General features: G+C 37.6%; 1 protein-coding gene across 22 annotated transcripts in view; it reads right to left on the bottom strand.

Moving 5' to 3' along the window:
- CDK12 (cyclin dependent kinase 12) overlaps window positions 1-24,298 on the bottom strand; it is an 81,923-nt gene that overhangs the window by 39,847 nt on the left and 17,778 nt on the right. For all 22 annotated transcript variants that reach the window (XR_002832138.1, XR_002832139.1, XR_002832146.1 and 19 more), the window contains exons 5-13: window positions 24,035-24,205; window positions 19,244-19,433; window positions 13,583-13,639; window positions 13,146-13,247; window positions 6,774-6,851; window positions 5,672-5,788; window positions 4,610-4,741; window positions 2,962-3,173; window positions 933-1,385 (exon numbers count right to left, since the gene is read on the bottom strand). Coding sequence is in view for 6 of the 22 variants with exons in the window: in XM_023764394.1 (XP_023620162.1) it covers window positions 933-1,385; window positions 2,962-3,173; window positions 4,610-4,741; window positions 5,672-5,788; window positions 6,774-6,851; window positions 13,146-13,247; window positions 13,583-13,639; window positions 19,244-19,433; window positions 24,035-24,205 (1,512 nt within the window). In the remaining 16 variants the exon portion in view is untranslated. The remainder of the gene's footprint in view (window positions 1-932; window positions 1,386-2,961; window positions 3,174-4,609; window positions 4,742-5,671; window positions 5,789-6,773; window positions 6,852-13,145; window positions 13,248-13,582; window positions 13,640-19,243; window positions 19,434-24,034; window positions 24,206-24,298) is intronic.

Raw genomic sequence — 24,298 nt, 5'->3', positions numbered from 1 at the left:
ACCATCCCATATGAAATGTGAATGCAGGACCCTGAAGTTGAAGGTTAGTGAATTTCTTCAACCCTTGTACCTCTTCTCATTCCCCAATTCATGGGCTCTTCATGGACAGCAAAAATTTCCAAGGAGTTGAAAACACTTTTAGATAAATAAAGATTTTGCAAACAGACTGAATCAGAATTGATCAGAACTTCTTTTCCTTCTAATAAAGTGCATGCTGTGGTCATGTGAGATCAAGGTATAACAAACGTATTTCCTTTTGTAAGTTTTTTTTTCCTTTATATAATGATCATTTCCTAAGCTAAAATCCATTCAATTGTCTCTTTCAAAAACACATATTTTAAAGGAATCACTTTTATATGCTATTAATTTTTGAAAAATAAATGTATGGTGTTATCTATTTAGAAATATCCCAAAAAATAAATGTATGGTGTTATCTATTTAGAAATATTCCCAAATTATTCTTCATGAGATAACAATGACGTTTTATTAGGGTTTTCTTGAATAAATCTTCCAAGCAAGACTCTGGTATCCAGCATCCACTACACTAGAGTATCACTGCCTATTTGCACAATCTGATGGTTTGTTTGGAAGGCAGATTTTCAAGAGTTAGTTGGCCACCATATACACAGTAGTTCAAATACATCACTAGCTATGGTTGTGGTTTCTGTGGGTTAGAACACAGGGGCTTTACTTACCTACCTCCTAAGAAATGGAAAAATAATCAGTATATGAAAAGGTGCTTTGAAAAGCTTTGAGATTTAAATAAAAGAAGCCAGACAAGAAATACATCACTTGTTGGTATGTTCTCCTGTAGACTAGGTTACAGAAAAACTGAAACCGATGCCATTGATGTGAAAAAGAAAATGTTAAAGAGATTTTTAAGAGGATCAACAGCACCTGAGCTCAATGAGATTCATGACCGGTCTGTTTACCTGCTGCCTCCTCCTGTGGCATTGTGGGAGTTCTTCGGGGCCCCTGTAGCCCACTGTTCTTGTCACTGTTGTTTTCCTCCAGGTTGCCTGCTGGCTCCTGGGTTTTCATCAGCTGACTCAAGATAACTGCCAACATATTCTGCATGTCAGCTGGTGTGCTTGAAGCTTCAGGGGTCTTCTGTTCTGCTGAAGGCTGGACCACTGAAGCTGGGGGTGCCTCCTTCACAGATTCCTCTGGGGCCATGGGCTCTGAGTCCTGCTGCTGGGAAGTGGCTTCTGTTAGGGCACTGATAGATTGGTTCAGGGCCTCCAGCTGCTGCTGTATCTCAGGGTTGGAGTGGATGTTAAGCAGCTGTACCATTTGAGGGATGCTCAGGTCAGTTTGGCTCTGCAGCAGATTTAATAATACTGCCAATTCACTTTGATTCAATTGTTGTGTGATGTCACCAAGGCCTGTGGAGAGAGAGTGAAGACAATATAAGAGGATGAGGCAGGGCAAAGACCTCTGCATTCTTCAATTGGCAATAGCAACTTATAATATCCAGTGAATGAAATTTCATTAAAAATGTCTCATTTTTCATGCCTCAAATCGTCATGACACAATTTGCTATTCTTTTATTTTAATTTACTGACTTTAGAGAGAGGGAATAGGAGGAAGAGGAGGAGGGGAGAGAGGGAGAGAGAAACATGGATCTGCTACTCTACCCATCTATGCACTCATTGGTTGCATGTGCTCCATCTAGGAATGGAACCCACAACCTTGGGATGATACTCCAACTGAGCTACCCAGCCAGGGCCACATTTTGTTCTTCTTTATATTATTGCTTAAAAATGCATGGACTCGCCCGGCTGGTGTGGATCAGTTGGTTGAGCGTCCCATGCACCAAGAGGTCACTAGTTCGATTCCCAGTAAGGGCACATGCCCGGGTTGCAGACTCAATCCCCAGTAGAAGGCGTGCAGGAGGCAGCCGATCAATGTTTCTATCTCTCCCTTCCTCTCTCTCTAAAAATCAATAAAAGCATTTTTTTTTAAAGTTCTAAAAATAAGTAAAAATTCATGGACTAACTCAAATATCTCTGTATTGTAAGTAAAAGTTATTTCATTTAGCCCTAACTGGTTTGGCTCAGTGGATAGAGCGTCAGCCTGCAGACTGAAGGGTCCAAGGTTCGATTCCTGTCAAGGGCATGTACCTTGGTTGCGGGCACATCCCCAGTGGGGGGTGTGCAGGAGGCAGCTGATTGATGTTTCTCTCTCATCAATGTTTTCTAAACTCCTCTATCCCTCCTCCCCTTCCTTCCTCTGTTAAAAAAATCCATTAAAAATATATATTATATATATATATATATATATATATATATATATATATATATTTTTTTTAAAGTTATTTCATTTAACCTTTATTTATCCCTAGAAATCTGGCAATTATTCAGGGGTGTTTATTTTTAAAGCTTCCTGGATGATTCTAATGTGTAGTCAGCATTGAAAATTACTGTTGTAGGTGGACAGGGAAGGGAAAGTGAGCCAAGGAAAAAATATCTATAGTTCAGAAAAATTATTGTTCCCGCAGAAGAACTACTTTGTTATAATAGTTCATTATTATACAATTTTATATATATTTAAATCAGATAACAGTCTACAGAACTAACTACATTTAGCAATTGTGACTTAACATCATTGGTTTCTAAGGTATTATCAAACCAAAATATACAGGGCTTCAAATTATGTTTTAGAGATCCATGGTGAACTAACCTTAAATTAAATTTGGCTCACCTAATTCACTGATTTATACCCTACATCTAACTGAGATATAGTATTCCTTACTTCAGGAATAGAAAATACATCTATTGTAGTTCTAGACCACGGGTACAAAACTTGGTTTATCTCCTTTTCCCTATAATCAGACCACCAACCTCTTTATTAATGCTTCACTGACTAAAAATTAAAACACACACACATCCTTGCATTTAACCTTTAAAACCTGCCAAAATGTGCTTAAAAGAAGCACAAAGTCTCTATCCCAGCACTGACCTATTGTATCCCCAGCCACAGGCTCCACCTTGACAGGAGCAGGCTGTGGTGGTGCTGGGCTGTTGTTCTTCACAGGCTCAGCACCTGTCCCTGAGGTAGTTTCTTTTCGAGAGGCTTTGGATGGAGGTGGCTCTTCTACCACAACACCACTTTGTCGCTGCCGTCGCCGTTTCTTACTCCATAATTCATGACAATCCTGCCAGTGGGGGAGGCTGAAAAAAGACAAAGCAAAGGGGAAATGTGTGTGGGAATGTGGCAGTGAGTAAACCGAAGAAAGAGGGATTAAAATGGGAAGGCAAAGAGCAGTGGGAAATGGAAAGAATAAGGAAACCATAAAAATAGCCAGAGAAGTTAGTAAATAAATAGTAATAGTGTAAAAGGAATCATGGCATATAATAGTCTGAGGAAGTAGAAGTCCAAAAGCCTAAAAGACTTCTACAGTGAGAATGAGGATTTTGCTAATATCAGAGACAACACCTGCTATAAAAATGCTCATACTCCTGCCAAGTAGTTAAGTCTTATAGTTCTTGCTTGATATAACAAGAATAAAAGAGAACTTTATTGGTCAAGTTTCAGTTGGGAATAAATAGCACGGAGATGATTGGCTTGTTAATAGCTACAAAGAGTCCAGGCAAAGTGGTGATTTAAATTTTGGAATAACATAAGCATATCATGATGAAATCCCCTCTGTGTAAAATCAATTTATGTGTTACTTGGTCTGTGAAGATAAAAACAAAACAAAACTTCTTCTTTCTGCCCACTGAATTTCCTTTACTGGATATTTTCATTTATAGGGTTTATTAAAATATTTTAATATATTTTCAGACTTTCCCATGATAATGCAAACAGTCCTAGTAGGTCAAATCTTACTACAATAAGGATTACCATAACCAAAAATCTCTCTATGGCAAGAGTCCCCAAATTTCAGTAAAATGCTTTATGTATTTCAATCAATATTTATGTATCAAAATTTTAGTGCAGTAAATTTCTTTGGAACAATCAGATTTGTAGTTAGTACCTACTCATGTACTAACATTCCATTCATTTCTTTAAGGTAGTCTTTCTGTAAAGAAGAAATGTCCGAAAATGCTGTCAGTGATAAATGTGAAGAGACTTATTTGCCAGAATGTGAGATGTGACTGTAGAACTCTGAGGATCTTGGAGAATAAGGAAATTCATAAAAGTCTAATGAAAGAGAGACACCTTCAAAGACTGCATTTTCTAAACTCAGGACATCTGACCTGACAGTGATACAAACTTAAAATTAGCACTGTCCTTGTAAGTGTGGAATATACATGGTCACCATAGACATAGGGGATTCAAGCAGATGGAATAGTTAATAGCAAAAACTAGAAGAAATATGTTCAAAGAGGCTCTATATGAAAATATGCTGGGATCCAGGAACACAAGATAGCTTGAGTCAAATTAGAACAAATATCATATCTAAATCTATGCCTTGTTTTTTAAAAAACACACAACATAGAGCAATAAAAGCTCTTACCAGTCATAACCCTATTTGAGGATACCGCTCCATTTGGCATAGGACCATTTGCAGTTCCTCTTAAATGTCTATTACTTTGAGTTTCTCATCTCCTAGGCTTGAGAAGGAGGTTTAAGGTCACTACATGGAGGATCCATCAGCACTTACTCTGGAGGATCCATTTTGCTGGGGTCGACATCTTTAAGGAAGTCACTCTGTAGGGTCTGCTCAGCTGTGCAACGTCTGCTAGGATCTAGTGTCAGCATGTGGTCCAGTAAATCAAGTGCTGCTGAAGGAATGCTGTGGGAAGGAAGAGAGAAAGGACAAGTTCACAACAACCACATAATTCTTGAACCTGTAACCTTGTGTCAAAGGCTCTGAATTTCCAGTTTCACATAAAACTGTGGAAAGGGAGTTGGAAGGTGGCTAGACAAGCAATCAGGTTTTCTTCCACAAAGGATTTTTTTTTAACATATTTTTATTGATTTCAGAGAGGAAGGGAGGAGAGAGAGGAAGGGAGAGGGAGAGAGAGATAGAAACATCAATGAAACATCAATGATGAGAGAGAATCATTGATTAGCTGCCTTCTACATGCCCTACAATGGGGATCAAGCATGTGCCCTTGACTGCAATGGAACCTGGGACCCTTCAGTCCGCAGGTCGATGCTTTATCCACTGAGCCAAACCGGCTAGGGCTCCACACAGGATTTAAGTGCTATAACAGGTTAGAAAACATGAAACCAGCAATTACATTCTCTTTTTGTCTTGGTAAGATAAAAAAGACTGAAAAAATATATATAATGTTCAAAATAAAATGGTTTTCTATCATCTAAAGCAGTGGTTCTCAACTTTACCCTTTAATACAGTTCCTCATGTTGTGGTGATCCCCAATTTCATTGTTACAAATTGAACCTAATTAAAGCATAGTGATTAATCACAAAAACAGTATGTAATATATGTGTTTTCCGAAGGTCTTAGACGACCCCTGTGAAAGGGTCGTTCGACCCCCAAAGGCATCACAACCCACAGGTTGAGAACCGCTGAAAAGCCTTCAAAAGAGAAAATTACCAAAAGGCTGTGACAGAACTTCGTTAAAAATAAAATGCTTTCCTATGATGTGTTGCCATAATAAATTGGGACAACACTAACTCCCTAGGCCAGGAAAAAGCCAAGTCCAAACCAAACACCAATCAAACATAGAAAACAGATGCACATTTTTGCCAAACTCACAAAGAGAATTCTTCTCGTAGACGCCTTCTATATTGCTTCTTCGGTTTCATGGTATTGAAGTAAGGCAGCTTGATAACATCAGGCCACACAGCTGGACAAGGGCTACCACAGAGTCGACTGAAAACAAAGCAGAAAGCAAGAACAAGGAAGTAAGTGCGTCAGCATCATGAATTCTGGAGATTCTAGAAGCAGAAACGATTACCTCCCAAGAGCTTATTAAATTAGAGGGCATGCAGAAAGAAAAACCTGGCCTCACTGCTTTAAGGACAAAAGGAATAGGACAGAAAGAATTGGTTACAAGATAATGAAGAGAAAATACTGGCACAACTACCTAAAATAAACCACAACATATTTGGTTTCATAAACATGTTTTTAATCCTCCACAGAGGTTTTCAGTACCAATTCTGTTCAGTTCAGTTAGTGTTAATTACAAAGGGCTGAGCTGGTCCTAAAATGTCCATATAAGAAAAACTGGCAGAAGAGAGCCCAAGACTGAAAATTTTAATGGAAAATTGAGTTTACTTCATAACAAATAATAAGTTATATACCACCTTTTAAAAAGTTTACATTAGCCTGCTATATTCTTTCCTTTAATTTTATTGAATAAAACAATCCAAATTCTATCCCAATCCCAGGTCTTCCTGAAACCCTCTATTACAGGTTCTATTTTATAATTATCTGTTTACATGTTTTATCACTTATTAAACTCTGAGCTTTTTGAAGGCAGGGACCTATCTTATTTATCTCTGAATCCTAAAGTTTAACAGAGAAAGGAAATTATTACAAAACAGATTCAATAAAATGTGTGCTAAATAAATTTGATCTTAATTAACCTAAGAATGAAATAACTATCCTAAAAATGGCATGCTTTTACATGAAGAATAAAAAACATGCAAAGTAAGACCTAAAGAGTAGGTGGAATACAACTTCTTTACATATAGAGCACATGACAAAATATATGGTAAACCTGATTGAGTGAAGAGAAACTTACTTGGACATAAGGAGCATAAAATCATTTAGTAAAATAACTGAAAAGTGTTAGGAATTAGAGGATGTGATCGCCTATCACACCTGGACACTCAGAGCACATGCACAGCTGTACCTGATCAGTTCTAGCTGCGCCAGCTCCAGATTAGCTTGAAAAATAGGCTTCTTTGTGAACAGTTCCCCAAGGATGCATCTAGAAAGAGTAAAACTGAGAGGTCAGAAGAGAAATCCCTGGAAGCTATTTATAGTGTGTCTCAATAAACTTTTATGGTATATATACCAGGTTGTAAATTAGCCCTAAACTGCAGTGTCTGAGTTGCATAAAAAAAATATTTCTTGCACTAAAACTAGACAGTATAAAGGATTTAAATTTACCAGCAGGTAAAAAAAACCCTTGCCACCTATAAAGGACAGCCTATATATTAGCAGAGAGAGTCGAGAGTCCTTTCCTTAAAAAAAATAAAAAATAAAAAAATAAAAGAGTCCCTTTGTAACACTTCCATTGTAAATTAAGAAAATAAGACTAAAAACCCCACACTTCAATTTTACAAGGATGCTCAGCAGTTCCTATACAGAGAATATGTATTAGCGTTGTTCATTTATCTGTTCTATGGAATGTGCCCTATACCAGTGGTCGCCAACCGGTGGTCCATGGACCACTGGTGGTCTGTGAGGTCCGAAAGGTTGGTGACCGCTGCCCTATACTATAGTCCTCTTAGCACTATTTGTGTTTTTTTTTTTAAAAAAGGTTATTGTCATAAGCCAAGATCAGTTTCAATAAGACTCTTAGATACAATATGCTTAAATACCTTTATCATTTTGAAAAAGCCTTTCAAAACTAGATTGACATATTTACAATCTCCAAATATCTCTCCACAAATTTATTACTTATTTATTATTTATATAATAAATATATATAATATATAATAAATGTTATTTATTACTAATAACTAGAAAAATTAAACATAATAAAAATTATTATTTATTACAACATGAAAACTAATAACTATTTTGTGGTGGGAGGCAGACAACACCTTAACCAAATGACCAAAATTAACATCACTAATAAGAAGCAAACAAATGTGATACTTGAAAAGAACACGTATGGAGTATTCCAGCCAAAAATTCATAACCTGAACCTATTGAGTAACTAGTCTTGTATTCTTAAAAAATGTAAATGTCATGAAGGACAAAGAAATATTAAAGAATTGTTCCAGAATAAATAATAGCAACTGGATACTGGATTGGATCCTCTTATCAGGTAAGGTATTGTTTCCAGAACATTGTTGACAAAATGAGGATATGAAATGTAAGCTAAAGCACTCTATTAAATATAGTGTATCTAACCATGTTAAATTCTCTGAATTTGATAACTGTACTGTGATTATCCTATATAACAGCGATTCTCAACCTCTGGGTTGTGACCCCTTTGGGGGTCGAATGACCCTTTCACAGGGGTCACTAAGACCATCGGAAAACACATATATAATTACATATTGTTTTTGTGATTAATCACTATGCTTTAATTATGTTCAATTTGTAACAATGAAAATACATCCTGCATATCAGATACTTACATTACGATTCATAACAGCAGCAAAATTACAGTTATGAAGTAGCAAAGAAAATAATTTTATGGTTGGGGGTCACCACCACATGAGGAACTGTATTAAAGGGTCGCAGCATTAGGAAGGTTGAGAACCACTGCTATATAATAAAAAGGTAAGATGCAAATTGACCCCAATAGCAGAACGACCAGGAACGACCAGTCGCTATGATGTGCACTGACCACCGGGGGGCAGATGCTCAATGCAGGAGCTGCCCCCTGGTGGTCAGTGCACTTCCACAAGGGGAGTGCCTCTCAGCCAGCAGCTGGCTCATGGCTGGCCAGTGCAGCAGTGGTGGCAGGAGCCTCTCCTGCCTCCGTGGCTGCGCTAAGGAAGTCCAACTAATGGTGGGGAGCGGGCCTAAGCTGTTATTCAGACATCCCCCGAGGGCTCCTGGGCTGCCAGAGGGATGTCTGACTGCCAAATAGGCCCTGATCCCCCGGGGAGCAGGCCTAAGCCGGCAGGTGGACATCCCCCAAGGGGTCCCGGAGTGTGAGAGGGCACAGGCCAGGATGAGAGACCACCCCCCTGAGTGCACGAATTATCGTGCACTGGGCCTCTGGTTTAAGAGAATATCTTTGTTCTTAGGAAATGTACATTAAATATTAAGAGGGAAAGGAGCATGATATATACAACTATTTTCAAATAGTTCTGAAAAAAAATGCAGTATATTTATAAACACATTTTATTCTATGTATATATTATATATATGTATATACATCATACATGCAAATGTGGCAAGATGTTAAAAATTAGTGACTCTAATATGAATGAATCTCAATATAATTATGCTGAGTAAAAGATGCAAGAGGAAAAAAGAGCATACATTGTATGATTCCATTTGTATAAAATTCTAGAAATGGAAATCAATAATAGTGATAGAAAGCAGAACAGTGATTGCCTAGGAATGGGATGGTGGGGACAGGAGAGAGATTACATGGAAATTTTTGGAGGTGATATAAACTTTTGATGGTTTCACTGGTATACAATATGTTTTATACACTTCAATTAAAAGGTGAAAAAATTTTAACGAATCTAAACAAAGGCTATAGTAAAGTTCTTTGTACTGTTCTAGTAACTTTTCTGTACAGTTGAAATTATTTCAAAATAAACTTAAAAACAAATGGAAAAATTTATATAAATACTTTATATTTTTTTGTATGTGTGAAATACTTCATTTTTTTAAAAGTGGGAGCCCTGGCCAGGTGGGTCAGTTGGTTGAGCAACGTCCCATGCATCAAAAGGTCGCAGTTTCAATTCCAGGTCAGGGCACATGCCCAGGTTGCGGGCTCAATTCCCAATAGGGTGCATGCAGGAGGCAGCTGATCAATGTTTCCCTCTCCCTTCCTCTCTCCGAATCAATAAAAACATATTTTAAAAAAAGAATCTTTTCTCTAGTATGTGCGTTGAAATGAGATTTATTCAAAAATACTCACAAAACCAATGTTTACATAGTTTCACTTTAAAATTATCTGGCTTGATTAAATTTAAGAAAGCAAAACAAACCTAGCTCTTAAAGTTATTAGTACCTTTCTATTTGTATTTGTTAACCTCAAATGACAAATTCTTACGAACCTTATCAAGAGATAAAAAAGTAAAATAAAATTTAATTATGTTTCTAACATTAATTGCCAAATCAAATTCCAAATACAGTGCTGTCACAACTGATAAAATAAAAGGCTGAAGGAAAAAACAAACAAACAAACCCAGCTGTGTTTTCAGACTCTAGGTATAATTTGTTGTACTAGTCTTTCTAGTTTCTCCCCAGAATTTCAAATTGAACTGCTCTAGCGAGTCTCTGAAAAGAGCATTCTACAAAAGTATCTTCAGAGAAGACTACCATGGATCACCAAAGTAGTAAGCTCACAAAAGTCAAATAAAATCTCAGTTCAATGAGTCACTGGGCTTTAAAGAAAGTCTAATTTTCTATAATTTTAATTTCAAATTTTGTTTTTGTGGCTTTTTAAATTTCAGTTTCCAGTTCTTTGGTGGGGAAAACATCACTATGTATCCAACACTTTGCTACTACACTAACGTGGCAGGTTGCAGAGACTAAAATAATAATACCAAAAGAGCTATGAACTGCCCCCCCCCCCGCCCCAACCTGCATCTTAATGGAATGGGAAGTTACCTTTAGAGTCTAGTTGTGACAATTTATTTATTAATTTTTTTTAAAAATATATTTTATTGGTTTTTTACAGAGAGGAAGGGAGAGGGATAGAGAGTTAGAAACATCAATGAGTGAGAAACATCGAACAGCTGCCTCCTGCACACACCCTACTGGGGATGTGCCCACAACCAAGGTACATGCCCTTGACCGGAATCGAACCTGGGACCCTTCATTCCGCAGGCCGAAGCTCTACCCACTGAGCCAAACCAGTAAGGGCTAGTTGTGACAATTTAAATGCAAATACTGTTAAAGCAAATAGTCCAGAACACAGACATACCCAGCTTGAATCAGTATATTTAACTAAAGCTTCATTTCATCTGAGTAAGCTACCACAGAAATTATATTCTCTTTCTCCCTCACCCTTTTGAATTTTGAAATAAAACCCTTGCAATGCTCCTTTTAAAGAATGAAATAAAAGGAAAAAAATGGGGAAAAGTGTTATGGTCCACTGAAAGTATGTATGTCAAAATCCTAAAGCATTCAGGTCAAGGACAGTGGAATGTATGCATAAGTCATACAGCATAAGAAACAATTAATGAACATGGGCCATGTAAAATGTCTATTCCTCTCACAAACAAACTGTAAATATTATTTTCAATGAAAAGGAACTAAGACTATTTAGAGAAATGGCTGATACGAGGTCTGGGGAAGGAAATAAATAGGATGAGCCGCCAAAACCGGTTTGGCTCAGTGGATAGAGCGTCGGCCTGCGGACTCAGGGGTCCCAGGTTCGATTCTGAATAAACTCCCTAAAGACTGGACAGTTTGAACAGGAATAAGGATGATAACTATAATGGATTAACACATATCAAATATGTTTAATCCCTATCTCTCTCCCTTCCTCTCTGTGGAAAATCAATAAAATATATTTAAAATAAATAAATAAATAAATAAATAAATAAATAGGATGAGCCTGGGACCAGAAAACAAGGAAGGCTATCAAAGACTACTATGAATGTATCAAAAAGACTCAAGAATTAACCTGAATAAACTCCCTAAAGACTGGACAGTTTGAACAGGAATAAGGATGATAACTATAATGGATTAACACATATCAAATATGTTTAATCCCATGAGTTCGGAATGAAACTAAAAAACAAGCCCCTCAAGCCCTCTCTTTGGTTATCTTTAGAGAATGCTAGAAAACCACCTCTTTATCTTGAAAATGGTAAATAAAAGAATTAAACCTTTATCCCTACCTTTTCCATATCATTTGTACCTAAGGTTAGCTAAATAGATATGTTATATTTATTCCAGAAAGGAATGATATAATTAGAATATCACCATCACAAAACAACCACAAATGAATTAATGGATGTGGATCATTAACAGCTGATAACATTTCAAAAAGAGAAAATTATATGTTATGTAAAGTGGTGTATATATGTGTGTAAATCTACCCTAGTAGGAATAAATATTTTACCAGAATTGCCTATATAAGGTGATAATAAAAAGCAGACTAGCCCTAGCTGGTTTGGCTAAGTGGATAGAGCATAAGCCTGCAGACTGAAGGGTCCCAGGTTCAATTCCAGTCAAGGGCACATGCCCAGGTTGCAGGCTCAATCCCCAGTAGGGGGTGTGCAGGAGGCAGCCAATCAATGATCCTCTCTCATCATTGACATTTCTATCTCTCTCTCCCTCTCCCTACCTCTCTGAAATCAATAAAAAAAAATATTTTTAAAAAAAGGGCAGACTAATCTGTAGTGGATTATTTTGTTGTTTTCAAATTTTTACAGATAATGTACATAGTTATTGCCTGTCCTCTGGGCAGAGGCTCTCACTGCCCCCTCTCCCCCCACTGCAACTCTGATGTACCATTTTGATAATCTGTCAGAAGTACTCAAAACCACCTGTAAAGTAGTTTCAAGGTCAGTGGGTGATTGGAAATCAAACCTAAATTCACTACAATATACAGAAAATGAGAGAAATAGAGAACCATGTAAAAAACAAACAAACAACAACACAAGAATGCAATCAGTAAAATCCAGACTGTGGGAAACTGTATAGAATAAATGACCCAGTTTCTTCTAAGGAAATTGTCAAGGAGATAAGGGGACTCAAGGTAGATAGAGGGCCGAAACCGGTTTGGCTCAGTGGATAGAGCATCGGCCTGCGGACTGAAAGGTCCCAGGTTCGATTCCGGTCAAGGGCATGTACCTGGGTTGCGGGCACATCCCCAGTAGGAGATGTGCAGGAGGCAGCTGATCGATGTTTCTCTCTCATCGATGTTTCTAACTCTCTATCTCTCTCCCTTCCTCTCTGTAGAAAATCAATAAAATATATTAAAAAAAAAAAAAAAAGATATAGAGGGAGAATCTATAATTAAAAGACTTGAGATAATCAATTACAATCTATGAATCTGATTTGATTGTATATGGATCCCAATTCAAACTAAGTTAAAAGAAATAAAAAGACAATTGATGAAATATCTCTGAGCCAACCATCTTTTTCTTGGGGTTGCGCTACTGTCCAATGAACGACTAGTGAGGGCAATATAAAAAAATAAAATAAATAAAAATAAATAAAAAGCATCTCTGATATTAAGAAATATTCAACAACAGATTTCTCTGAAATTTGGCTAAAAGTTTATCCCCATCCTTTTAAACTAAAAAAAAAAAAAAAGCTACAAAAATCAATGTAGAGAGAGAACAAGATACAAGTTCAACAATACGTGAGTTACAAAGAAAAGAAAAAGTAAAGGGAGCCTTACCCACAGCTCCAAACATCTATGGCTGGTGTGTAACGCTCCTCTCCCAGCAGAAGTTCTGGAGGTCGGTACCACAGAGTAATGACTTTGTTTGTATAAGGGCGACTGAAATGTAAAAAACAATCATGACATAAATTTACAATAGCTTCTGATATAAAATACTTGTACAATTAAATGCAAATAAAAATAGCTGCCAATTGAAGTTGGGACTATCAAAACAACTCCACAGCAACCTAACAGTTCAAAAGTAGAAGTTGGGTTGATTTATTTTAGTTTAAGGCTGATCCAAGAACTTAAGACAGAATTTACTTTCTATAACCTAGGTAGTAATACATTTAGAAAATTAGGGAACTCTGACGGTTATTGCAACTTGTAGGATACTAGAATTTCCAAGAATAAAAAGCATTATTTCCCACATGTAATTTTGTTAAATGTCTCACCTCTCTTCAGAGTTATAGAGCCGAGCAAGTCCAAAATCTGCTAGCTTGATTTGCCCACTGTAAAACAAAATAAATTATTTTCATAACTAACAGCAATAATCTCCAAATTATACGTAAAAAGTCAACTGTTAATTTAGGAGTTAGAGGATTTACAAAAATTGATTTTAATCTCTGCTTTTAACCTGCTTTCCCAGGTTAAGTCTCTTTTGATTACTCCAGTAACCTTAGGGTTACTAAGCCTTGGGGCTTTTTTGGGGGGAAAACTACTAATTTTTGGATTTGACTCAACTAAATAGTTCCTTCATGTCTTGGCAAACAGTGGCTAGACCCTCATGATTAAATACTTATTACAGGGGGGAGAAATGGCTGTTCTAGATTAAGAGAGATTTAAGAGGCCTAACAATTAAATCCAACTCAAAATCCAAACTAAGTATACAAAAGATATTTTTGACATAACTGAAAAAATATATGGATTGAGTGTTAGAAGATAATCTATACATATAAAAGCCTAAGTGACCGTTATGACCAGATGACGACACAACTGAATGAACGGCTGGTAGCTATGATGCACACTGAACATCAGGGGGCAGATGCTCAACAAAGAAGCTGCCCCCTCGTGGTCAGTGCACTCCCACCCCCAACCTCCCATGGTTCCCCCCACCCCGCCCGCTGGTCGGCCCTGATTGGCCCCGATAGCCGGCCAGGTCAAGGGACCCCACCCGTGCACGAATTCATGCAACGGGCCTCTAGTAGGTAATAATTAATTTTGTATTTAGGGTCAAATGTAATGATGTCTGTAATTTGCTTTAAAATAACTCAAACAGAGCCCAGCCTGCATGGCTCAGTGGTTGAGCATCGACCTATGAACCAGGAGGTCAGGGTTCAATTCCCGGTCAGGGTGCATGCCTGGGTTTTGGGGCTCGACCTCCAGTGTGGGGCATGTGCAGGAGGCAGCAGACCAATGATTCTCTCTCATCATTGATATTTCTCTCTCTCTCTCCCTCTCCTTTCATCTCTAAAATCAATAAAAATATATTTTAAAACAAAATAAATAAAATAACTCAAGCAGAAAAATAAAAGCAACTATAATAAAATGTTAATTGTATATGTAATTAATTATATCAGTCTCAACTTTTTCTTGTAATTTGACTTTTTCATAATAAAAAGTAAACAACACTGTGGCTATCACAGATTTTTTTCAAAAGGGACAATAGCTTTGATCTGAGCTAACAATTTTTATGATGAATGAGGCCTTCTACCAACATATTACCATCACTTCCTATAAAATCTATATATATAAAAGGCTAATATACAAAGTGTCCCCTCAGGAGTTTGACCGAGAGACTGGGAGTTCGATCACTCACTATGACGTGCGCTGACCACGAGGGTACAGCAGGGAACGAAGGAAGGCCCCAGTCAGCAGCCAGAAGGCCCCAATCAGTCCTGATCGCCAGCCAGGCCTAGGGACCCTACCTGTGCATGAATTTTGTGCACCGGGCCTCTAGTAATGATATACAACTATGACCTTAGAGGGGTTTTCAAACTGTAATATGAAATAAAAATCACTTGGAAAGCTTATTAAAAGTATCCTGGGCCCTACTGCCAAAGAAGCTAATTCAGTAGGTCATAGCACCAAAATTAGAATTTCTAGCAAGCCCACAGTTATATGCAAGTAGGGCTTAGACTTTCCATCAGCAAAAAAATTAGGATTCACTAAAGGCTCAACTGATGGTTAGCATTTTTTAGCAACAAAGTATTTTTAAAATTCAGTTATGTACATTTTTTTGACATAATGCTGTTGCACTCTCAACAGAGTATAGTGTAAACATAACTTTTATATGCACTGGGAAACTAAAAAATTTGTATGATTCACTTTACTGTGATATTTGCTTTACTGTGGTGATCTGGTACCAAACTAGCAAAATCTCCAAAGTATGCCTGTAACAACAAAATTTTACATTAAATCAATTCTAATCATTTCTAGTAAAGATTATGGGCATCTTGCATACTTGCTCCAAACATCATTACATTTTAAAGGTCAATTTATAACCAAATTCTGAGAAAAGCAAAATGGAAAGGAATAGCTGACTTGAGTTTTATAATGAGACAAAAAGGGTTCCTCAAATTTCTTGGCATCTTACTCTGAGAGCCTGAGATGGTCCACGACTCAAGGCACATAGTAGACTAAAAGTTAAAATGGCAATAGACATAGTTATGGAAAAATAGGCCAGACCTAAATACCACCAGCACCTAATCCACCCCTTCCCACTACTCTCAGTAAATGACCTTCATTGAAAACAGAAACCATCATGTTACCTATAAACTTTTTGCACCTATAACTTCTTCCCCTTCCTTTAACTACAGAACAAGTTTGGCAATCTCTTCTCCTGTTCAAGGCTAATCAACACCTACATTTGTGGCTACTACCACCTGTGTCTTTGATCCCAACTCCTCTAGACCCTCCCTCCTTTAAATTGTTCTGAAACTTTCCTGAATCTTCAAGTTTTATTGATTTTCTATTTCATTAGCATTTAAATATACTCAAACCTCTGTATCCTTTTTTTTTCTAGTTTTCAACTTTTTTTTTTTATAATTTTTTTTTTTAAATACATTTTATTGATTTTTTACAGGGAGGAAGGGAGAGAGATAGAGAGTTAGAAACATCGATGAGAGAGAAACATCGATCAGCTGCCTCTTGCACATCTCCTACTGGGGATGTGCCTGCAACCCAGGTACATGCCCTTGACCGGAATCGAACCTGGGACCCTTCAGTCCGCAGGCCGACGCTCTATCCACCGAGCCAAACCGGTTTCGGCGAACCTCTGTATCCTTAAATATAAAATTAAAGACACATATCTACCATCACCTTCCTATGAATTGTCTTACCCATCCACTTACCCCACAGTCACCACTGACCTTTTAATTTTCACATTCTTGTAAGTCTTATAATCTGTCTACATCATTGGACATCTATGGCCACTCACTTCTTAAACTTGCCTATTTTGCATTCGTGATATACTTTATTTTCTTTCTTTCTTTTTTTTTTTTAAATATATTTTATTGATTTTTTTACAGAGAGAGGAAGGGAGAGAGATAGAGAGTCAGAAACACCGATGAGAGAGAAACATCGATCAGCTGCCGCCTGCACATCTCCCACTGGGATGTGCCCGCAACCCAGGCACATGCCCTTGACCGGAATCGAACCTGGGACCCTTCAGTCCACAGGCTGACGCTCTATCCACTGAGCCAAACCGGCTTCGGCATATACTTTATTTTCTTCCTCTTTCTCTGCCCATTCCCTTGGGTTCTATCTTCTGACATTTTTTCTATGCTTGATAACTCCTGAATCCATGTATACTGCTAGTTTGGAACTCCCACATGACTTACTAGCCCTGCTCTCCTCCCTCTCTTATCAACTGCTTTCTCTTTCTTCTCCAGCTGAGGTCTCCTTACCATTCTCTCCAGGTAATATCACCCAGAAGTCTCTGTGTAGACAGAATTAAATGGGAAGAGCAAAAGCTACATATAGCTAGACTATGAGACTCCTACATCCCACCCAGCTTCCTTAATTTCCTGATTGTGGGAAATCAGGAATAGGGAGGGGCCTGACCCACCAACCAGAAAAGACACCAAGCAGGATTGTAGTTATTCCCTTGCCTGAAACATCCCCCATGGAGGAGCAAAAGGAACAGAAGAAACTATGATAATACTATAGTCCAGAAAGCTGCAAGCCGATAACCATCAAGTTCTTGAAACATTACAACTATAGATGTAAATTAACTACGCCCAGCTTTAATGAGAATTCTGGGTCATAGAGATAGCAACAGAAAGAAATAATCTCAACACTATGTTTTGTCTCAAAAAGATATTTAAGTACAAATATATGCAGTTTATATATTTTTTAACTTAAAATAATGCATTAGTTTTATAATTTAAAAACAAAGAATTAACTGAACCAACATCCTTCAGTGGCTGTCACTTATGAAGTTTAACCTCCTTAGCGACTTATACTAGATCCTTAAATTGGTTCTTGCAACTGTCCAGCTTTACCCTAGCAATACTGATTTTTCATTTTCCAGACATGCTATGTTATTTTCACATTTATGTGCGTTTGTCAATGCAATTTATTTTGCCTAGAAACTCGGCCCTCTGTTGTCAGTCTTCCTGATAAATTCCTATTCATTCCTCTATACTGGATCTCCCCAGGCGCTCCCAAATTCAAGGAATAAAATGGCTTAATAAAAAGTTTATTGAATTGAGCAATTTATTTGTTTAGCTCCCCTACTAAACTCGGAGCTCTCCAGTGACCAACCAACCACCCTATGTAGGACTTTCAGCACTGAAACCAGGACAGTCCTGGGTAACCCTGCATGGTTGGTCACCCCACTCCACAAAGACCAAAAAATATGTCAGAATCATTTCATATTGCTATTTATGTTTGTCCAATTTTTAAACAGAAATGTTGAAAACAATGAGTGAATCTGCCCGACCGGTGTGGCTCCGCGGTTGAGCATAGACTTATGAACCTGAAGGTCACAGGTCCAATTCCCAGTCAGGGCACATGCCCAGGCTGTGGGCTTGAACCCCAGTGTGGCGCATGCAGGAGGCAGCAGATCAATGATTCTCTCTCATCATTGATGTTTCCATCTTTCTCTCCCTCTCCATTCCTTTCTGAAATTAATAAAATATTTTTAAAAAACAAACAAAAAAACAATGAGTGAATCAGACAAAGGTGGCTGTAAACAGCCCAATTTCCTAAAGAAACAAATACTGGCCTGATTTTAATAGTGTCAAACTTGCTTTTTATTCCTCAATAGATAGGACTATCACCAATGACAACTGTGCATAATACATCTGATATTACCAATGGAATTTAGGCAAACAGTCAGAGAGGAAGAAAGTAGATGATAAAAACTTCTGAAGAGACCAGCCAGAGTGGCTCAGTGGTTGAGCATCAACCTATGAACCAGGAAGTAACGGTTAGATTCCCAGTCAGGGCACATGCCCAGATTGCTGGCTCGATCTCCAGTAGGGGGCATAGGAGGCAGCCAATCAATGATTCTCTCTCTTAATTGATTTCTATCTCCTCCTCCCTTCCCTTCCTCTCTAAAATCAATTAAAAAATATTTTTTTAAATTAAAAAAAGAAAGAACTCAATGTATGTTTGAATATTATTTACTAACTATGGCAAAAACTCTCTGAATAGTCCTGTAGGATATGATTTGATTCCCTTAAATGTTTGCAAGTTACAATCCTACCTCTGTTAATTCCTTATCAACACTGAGTCTGGAGACTGCAGATCAGGATACCCCTATTATAAGTTGTTTCTAAGGTACAAACACCATTTGTGTATGTAAACGCAAAAAACTGTACGACTGGCTCTACCTATAACCCAGTGATTCCCAAAGTGGGCGCTACCGCCCCCTGGTGGGCGCTGCAGCGATCCAGGGGGGCGGTGATGGCCACAGGTGCATTTGGGTGCGATGAGTAACTGCTATTAAAATTTTTAAAAAATTAATTTCCAGGGGCTGAGTAATATTTTTTCTGGAAAGGGGGCGGTAGGCCAAATAAGTTTGGGAACCACTGCTAACCCCAACTAATTGAAACTAAGGGGCTCAGAAGGGAAAAAATGCTTAACCTCATTTAGTTTTACTGTGTTACCTGTTGTTCAGCAAAATGTTAGAACATTTAATATCCCGATGCAGGAAATTCTTTTTGTGACAGTAATCCAATCCTTCCATTAGTTGTTTCATGAATGACTTGATATGATCCTCAGAAAAGTGCACCAAACCAGATTCTAGCAGTCCCATTAAGTCATGGTCCATATACTCAAATACAAGATAAAAGGCACCTACATAGGATAAAAGAAAAATTAAAACCAATAGAAAAAGGATTATTAAATTACAATGCTTCAAATTTTAACATAATTTTGGAGTTGACTATAAGGCCCTCTGGAACAACTGCTTAATTTTATAGACGAAGAAACTGAAATTCAGAGTAGCTGAATAACTTGCCCTTTCTAATAACAAGTAACAAAACTATTTGAATTAATCTTCTGACTCCTAGTCCAGAACTCTTTAGACTACTATGTCTTGAGGAAGACAACTGCCCCAATCATGTTGCATTATTACTAGTCTTTTATGATCTAAGTCAATTGGCTAATGATAGACCTTGGGCCAAATCCAGTCTGCTTGTCTGTTGTAAATACAGTTTTATTTGTAACACACAACCATGCCCATTTTGTTACATACTGTCTATGACTACTTTTGTAGAAATCTTTATATTCATTAATAGGACTCACATAATATGCTGGAGGGGAGGGGGGGAAGCACAGTCTATTTAGTATAAATTGTTAGTAAATTTCATAGTATTTAGTAATGAAAGAAAGATGAATCATCTATTTAAACTCCCTAAATTTAGAAGCAGATAAAAAAAGTACTTTTAGAGAACTGTAAAAGATTTGAAATCCATACCATAATGCCACTTTCAACAGGGTTCATAATAGAGACAAATATCAAAACATAAGAAATACTAGACCTAGTTAGACAATGATTTATCTGGTCTAAACGCCTGTCTCCTGGTAACATAAAGGCAAGGATTCTGAATCTAGGGGGTAGGCTTGAAGGACTCTTCGAACTCTCTGAAACAGTATACAACATTTTAAAGATATATATATGCAACATATTAAACATTTTTTTTGAAAAATGGATCCATGTTTAAAGAGGTCATGACCCCAAAAAGTTAAGAACTACTACATTAAAGGAATATCTTAGAGAGATTTAGCTACCACCTCATACAAATTAATAAGAAAAGCACAAAACTGTAAAAGATAAGGAGACAAAGGACAACTCAAAAAAGAGAAAATAAGTAAAACTAATAAACATGGAAAAAAACTCAGATGAAATATAAGAAATGCAATTCAAAATAATATACTTCACCTATCAAGATGACCATTTTTTAAAAATATGTACTCAATGTTAGGGAAGATAAAATGGAATGGACACTCACTGGTGGGACATAAATTATTACTCTCTTTCTTAAAAGCAATCTAACAATAAATATGAAAATCCTTTTGACCAAATAATTCTATGTCTCAAAAACTATACTAAGAAATAAATCTAAATGTAAAGATTTATGTACAAAGATGTTCAATGCACTGTTGTGTATTTTTAAACTGGCAATTAATTGCTCAACAGTGACTGATGAAGTAAATTTGGATTCATCTACCTTTATGCACAGTCATTAAAACATGTTAATGATATGAGAAATTGCTTATGACAAGCTATAAAACACTAACTATATTTGATCCCAGTAATGTTAAGATGAATATATATGTAATATAAAGTACTAGAAAGAAATATGCCAAAATGCTAATACTATAGTGGTTCTATGGTATACTGGATTGGAGTGAGAGAAAAGTGATTGCCATTTTCTTTTTCTTATTCTCCTACTAGTGTCCTGGTGCATGAATTCGTGCACGTTGAAAGGAAATTAATTAGAAAATGGCCAGTGGAGCGAGACTGCGTGAGACGGGCCGGACATGCCCTGGAGTCAACCTCCCGCAGTCCCTTCCCAGCTGGCCACATCTGGGGTGGCGCCGTGGCTTGAAGGGCATCTGCAGAGTGAGCGGGGTCCCTCGGCCTGGCCTGCAAGGATCGGGTCAAAACCAGCTCTCCGACATCCCTTAAGGGGTCTCAGAGTGCAAGAGGGCATTCTGCAAAGTTGCTGTCATATAGGGTGTGGAACACAAATGCAAGTGTGTAGTAAACCAGATTCGGGGCCAATAGTGCCCCAGCAACAACATAACCCACGGCCAAAGGTGGAATCATACAGCCCCACAAGGAATCAGGTTCCCTCCTCTCTGGTTTCGGGTGTGTCACCTGAGAACCACTGCTGCCAAGTCACTGCAGCTTGGCAGCTCCTGCATTGAGCATCTGCCCCGATGGTCAGTGTGTGTCATAGCGACCCGTCAGAGGAGCAGAGAAACACTTTGCATATTAGCCTTTTATATATATAGATATTTTCAATTTTTCCACAATGGGCATGCATCACATCCATCCATTATTTTATTATTTAAAAAATAACTAATTTAGCCCGGCCTGTGTGGCTTGGTGGTTGAGCATCTATCCATACCAGTTCAATTCCTGGTCAAGGCACATGCCCGAGTTTCAGGCTCAATCCCCAGTGGGGGGCGTGCAGGGGACAGCCAATCAATGATGTTTCTCTCTCATCGATGTTTCTATCTCTCTATACCTCTCCCTTCCTCTCTCTCTAACATGGAATATTCAGAGTATTATTCCCCAAAATAAACCCAGTATCAGATCTAACTTTCATAAATTTATCTAAATACTATTACATAAGCAGAATTCCCTTTTAATTGCTTTAAAAGTACTTCTACCAAACTACAGAGGTGCTACTTCCCTAGTGCTAATATCTTTAAGACTATGTAAATAAGTACAGATTAATCCATTACATTCTAAATTTATATACTTCAATTCTGTTTTTGTAAAATTTATTTTTAATTATAGTTGACATACAATATTATATTAGCTTTAGGTACACAACATAGTGAGATTCAACTGTTATATACTTTATGAAGGGATCACCATAGTATGTCTAGTAATCACTGGTCAGTACACATAGTTAATACAATATCATTAACTATAGTCCCTATATTGTACATTACATCCCACTGACTTATTTTTTTAAAATATATTTTTATTGATTTCAGAGAGGAAGGGAGAGGGAGAGAGAGAAACATCAATGGTGAGAGAGAATAACCAATCGGCTGCTTCCTGCACACCCCCCTAACTGGGGATGGAGCCCACAACCCTGGCATGTGACCTGACCCAGAATTGAACCATGACCTCCTGTTTCATAGGTCAATGCTCAACCATTGAGCAATACTGGCCGGGCTGGGCCCCTGACGTATTTTACAACTATAAGTTTGTATATTATTTTTGGTTAATCTTCAACCAGGGATATTTCTTGGAGATATTTTTCCACTGATTTTTAGGGAGAGTAGATGAGAGAGGGAAAGACAGAGAGAAACATCAATGTGAGAGAAACACATCGATTGGTGGCCTCCTGCACAAGCCCTGATCAGTGCCCGGTCCAGAGGGGAGCCTGCAACCAAGGTATGTGCCCTTGACGGGAATCGAACCTGGCACCCTTTGGTCCACAGGCCAACGCTCTATCCACTGAGCCAAACCGGCTAGGGCAAAGTTTATACATTCTTTTCCTCCCAATCATATTCTCTTGTAACATTCTAGATTATATTCACACATGCCATCTCTTCACAGCTGCCCATCTCTAAACCTTCAGACTTATTTCAATAAAAGTATATTAGATGTCATATATAGACTACTTCAAACATAAGTACGGGAACAAAAAAAACCACAATTTTATTGCCCAAATAGACAAAAGTTAAAAATCCAGGAAAACAAACGTGAAGATTTAGAAATACCTGCACTGAATTCTAAACTGTATCAGTGAAAAACTATGGAAAAATATGGATGCACATAAACAATAACCAGAAGGGATGATGTAAAAATGAGAGTAAGAAACAAACTCATAGATACAGAGGACAACCTGATGGCTGCCAGATAGGTGAGGCATTAGGATATAAGCAAAAAAGGTGAAAGGAGAAAAAAAAAAAAAGGTGAAAGGAATTAAGTACAAATTGCTAATTATAAAATTAGTCACCAAGATATAATGTACAGCATAGGGGATATAGCCAGTAATCCTATCCTATATAATAAAGATGTAATATGCAAATGGTCGTTACATAACAACGGACGGCATAACGACTGGATCACCGATCAGCAGGAGGGTGGGGCAGTGAGCTACAAGCGGGCGGCAGAGAGCTACAGGAGGGGGCAGGGCAGCAAGCTATGGGGGGGCAGTGGGCAGAGAGCTATAGGAGGGAGGCAGCAAGCTACTGGCGCATGGATTGGTGCGCAGGGCTACTAGTAATGTAATAACTGCATGGTGACAGACAGTTACTAAACTTGTGGTGATCACTTCATAAGGGATACGAATGTCTAATCACTATGTTGTACATCTGAAAGCAATATAATATTGTTTGTAAACTATAATTAAAAATAATTAAAAATTTTAAGAAATGAAAGTAACTGATAAATCTGGGTTTTAATTTCCATAATTGTTATTATAATTTGTAAAAAAAAAAGACTTTAAGTGGCACAGCAAACACTAATTTTAATAATTAACAATAACTTCTAAAAGTATACGAGTACACTGAAAAATGGACATTTTATAAAATAAGCATTATTCAACACAAAAGCAATATGCTAACTGACATCTTAATTCTGGTATGGGTTCAAGTAAAAAGTTGGAGTTTAGTAAAAACTATAAACAATGCAAACAGACAATATGCTAAGAAAGAAAAATAAGATGTACTAATCTACCCTGTACATAGTTCTTTGCTTGTACCTTTGTCCTTCTTGAAATCCAGTGCATCTTGTTTATCTGTGACAATTTCCTTCATGTTAACAACACTTCGGTGGATTAGCTGCCGAAGGATTTTGATCTCACGAATGGCTGTGATTGGGAAGCCTTCTTTCTCATTGTCTAGTCTCACCTTCTTCAGGGCCACTAGCTCTCCTGTCACAATAAATTCAAATTATTATAGTATCAACTAGCATTTTTTTGGCTACCATCTAGTCAATATATGCCCTTGCTCTGAAAGACTGACTT

The sequence above is a fragment of the Myotis lucifugus genome, unplaced genomic scaffold, assembly GCF_000147115.1.
Source record: "Myotis lucifugus unplaced genomic scaffold, Myoluc2.0 scaffold_329, whole genome shotgun sequence".
NCBI classification, from domain to species: domain Eukaryota; kingdom Metazoa; phylum Chordata; class Mammalia; order Chiroptera; family Vespertilionidae; genus Myotis; species Myotis lucifugus.
Note: the sequence above shows the minus strand (reverse complement) of the source record. Positions and strands in the feature narration are given on the sequence as shown.